General features: G+C 32.4%; 2 protein-coding genes across 2 annotated transcripts in view; one reads left to right on the forward strand and one right to left on the reverse strand.

The window, feature by feature from the left end:
* Positions 1-141: 141 nt before the first annotated feature.
* Positions 142-1,675, reverse strand: LOC124421271 (alpha-1-inhibitor 3-like; the record flags this gene model as incomplete). Its single annotated transcript, XM_046956165.1, has 2 exons — positions 142-935; positions 1,002-1,675. Coding segments are annotated over 2 exons (1,467 nt in total), but the record flags the coding sequence as incomplete, so codon positions are not given.
* Positions 1,676-2,932: 1,257 nt separating this feature from the next.
* LOC111681810 (CD109 antigen) overlaps positions 2,933-3,357 on the forward strand; it is a 3,331-nt gene continuing 2,906 nt past the window's right edge. The window contains exon 1 of the mRNA XM_046956166.1: positions 2,933-2,937. Coding sequence (XP_046812122.1) covers positions 2,933-2,937 — 5 coding nt within the window. The remainder of the gene's footprint in view (positions 2,938-3,357) is intronic.

A 3,357-nucleotide genomic window follows, 5' to 3' on the forward strand; every position in this document is an offset into this window, starting at 1 on the left:
GAACTAGAACTGAACTAGAACTGAACTAGAACTGAACTAGAACTGAACTAGAACTAAACTAGAACTGAACTAGAACTGAACTAGAACTGAACTAGAACTGAAGTAAAAGTTTACTAGAACTAAACAAGAACTAAATTAAAACTTACTTTGTATCCGCCGAGTATTTATCGACCAATATAAAATATTCCTTTGGTTTATCATCCTCCTCTTTGGGGGTATCAATCTTTTTGGGTTCCCTATGCTGATAAGTAGTATAAAGTTCACGTTGTTCATCCAAGTACTTCAACTCCAAAGAGTAATAATGAGAATAACCCTCATATTCCGGTAAATCGGGTAGTGATACCTTAAAGTTGGCAAAACCAGTTTCATTCATATGACCCTTAAAGCTAACAGTACGATTTTCCGAAACAGGTGGCTCCATGGTGGTAACAACCACAGAGTCATCATCTTCCAACTCACGTTCACGATGCCACCAATGATTTTTACGTAAAACTTCTGTATAGATTAATTCAACTTCCGATTTAGTGTCTTTGAGATTAGAACTATCGATATAGGTGATTTGGAAGAGAACATCTTTTTCTTTGCCCACTTCAAAGGTAGAGCAGGTATCGTAACTAATACAATTCATGGCATAACGATAGGGATAAAGAGTGGTGGAAGCTGAACCGTTAATTTTTACACCAGTAAATTGTTCTTCTACGGTAGCGGTAATGCCCAGGAAAGAGGGAGAGTTTTTATACGGCAAATAGGGTTCATACTCCTTGACATTTAAATCGATTTTAGCCTTGCCCCTAACCATATCGGCAGTTTTAATGAGAGTGGGAGGTTGTTTCTTTTGCTCAGCATTACCATTGCGACTGGTATCGTAGTAATAGTTAGAGCCCAAAGATAAAATCACAGTAGCTTTGCCATCCAAAGGTTTGCCATAGGTGTAGCTGTAAATAGATGTTTAAAAAGTGTATAGGAATATTTTATTGAACATATTGAAGCTTGTTACTTACTTGGCTCTTACTACAATTTGCATATCACCATCCTTAACCGATACCGCTTCAGTAGCCTCCACTTTGACTACATACTTGGGCAAAACATATTTATCCACCTCAAAGTATACGGTTCTATCAAATCTAGCGCCATTTTTAACACCCAAACGCCAACCTCCAGTAACTGGATATTCAGAGATCTTAAATTTGCCCGTATAAACACCTTTAACGGTTTTAAAGTTCTTAATTTCTTTTATTCTATTACGTTTGCCATCTTCAAACCAGATAACCGCATCCTTTTCCGCTTGTGCTGGTTTCAAATCTTTATCCATAAATATCACTCTAAAATTGATCTCATCGCCAGGTTTATACAAACCCTTATCGGTTTGTATTCTTACATGATTATTGAATTTGGCATAATTCAATTTGGTGCTATTCTTAAAGTTATTCAAACAATTAACACCCTCGGCGGTCAAATTGTAGTCACCTTTTTCCAACTCTGGCACCTCAAAGTCTACATGTTTAACTTCATTTTCTACGGCCTCTACCACTTTGGTTTCGTTGTATGAGGGCCCTGTAATACCCACCTTAATTTGACAGGGTTCGGTACTATGATGTACCGCTACTGCGGCCGTGTATTTGTTATTTGAATGTATGGTGCCAGGTGCGATAACGGTATATTTGCTGGAATTAAAAAAATCATTGTTTAAACATTAATTGTCGTAATCTTCTACTTTGTACATACTTATGTATATATTTTATTCTATGAAATAAATATTTGTTTAGGTCATTTGGTTAATGTATAAAAAGGTCAATTTGTTATCAGCTGATTTCCTAAGTATATCTTTAATTTTTAATATTTGTTTGTGTCTATTGTTTGTTTTGTCTTTGCAGAGCCTAACTGGTCATTTCATTTGAATCAGTCTTTAAAGGTTCTAATTGGTCTTATCAATTATTAGTTTATTTTTATGGCTTTTTTTCTAAGAAATAAATTTTTAATTAATTTGAGTCAGAAATTGTTATAATCTTGATTACACTCCCTATTAAATTAAGCGATTAAAGTTAAGACCAAACTGTCGAGCTTTTAAATTGATTAAGTCTTATCTATTCTTTAAACATAATTGAGGACTTGTACCAAAAGTTATCGTTATGGGGAAAAGGATTCCCGTTTAAAGATATAGTGTAAAGACGATCTTCATAATTATAAATATTTAAATGTTACAAATGATATAGCATCAGCTGTTTGGTTACATTTTCTTTGATCTCAACACAATATTTTTCAAATCTGGTTTATTTCAGTTATTCCAAATCATTAATAATTCAACTTTTTGTATATTTAAAAATTTGCGAAATTATATCTTAATTGTCTTTAAACATTTTTTTTAAAATTTTTCAATTTGATATGTTTTAATTAAATAAAATTTACAAAATCTTAATAATTGCCTGCTAAATGCTAATTTTAAATCACCACAAACAATTGCGGGGCAATGTAATACAAAGTGGGTTTTTTTCTAAATATACTTGTACTGAACACATGTATTTAAGTCTGTAATTAGCAGTAATTATAAAAAGAAATATATAAAACAAGTAAGAAAGTATAGTCGGCATGGCGGACAATATCATACCCTATACTAGTTATGAATATAATATTTTTCATAACAAAGTATGAAAAGTTTCCGAAATATTTAAGTAATTTGTGGACAAAAACTTATTCGTGAGGTTTTTTTATCGGAATACAGGTGTATATAACATAATTATGAGCTCAAATGGACAGATAATAAAAATTCCCAAAAAAACGCATGTATTAAACTTCACCCAATTATCTTGCAAATTGCCACCTGTAAAGGCACGCAAAAGGTTTAAATGGATAGCCAGATGGACACAGCTCAATCGACTCAAAAATTTTTGAGTTACAAATGTCAGCAGAAACAAAATATACTCTCTCTACTAAAATGATGTAGGGTATAAATATATAAAAACAACTAAAAAAGAAGATGTAAGAGAAATCAACAAGAAGAGAAAATGAGACTAGAAATCGACTATACATATGACTAGACTACAGACTAGATTATAGACTAGACTAGACTATAAATTAGACTATATACTAGAGCATAGACTAGACTATAAACTTGAGTACAGATTAGACTATAGACTAGACTATAGACTAGACTATAGACGAGAATATAGACTAGAATATAGACTAGACTATAGATTAGACTATAGACTAGACTATAGACTAGACAATAGACTAGACTATAGAATAGACTACAGACTAGACAATAGACTAGACTATAGACTAGACTAGACTATAGACTAGACTATAGACTAGACTATAGACTAGACTATAGACTAGACTATAGACTAGACTATAGACTAG

This window comes from Lucilia cuprina, chromosome 2 (assembly GCF_022045245.1).
Source record: "Lucilia cuprina isolate Lc7/37 chromosome 2, ASM2204524v1, whole genome shotgun sequence".
Taxonomy (NCBI): Eukaryota; Metazoa; Arthropoda; class Insecta; order Diptera; family Calliphoridae; genus Lucilia; species Lucilia cuprina.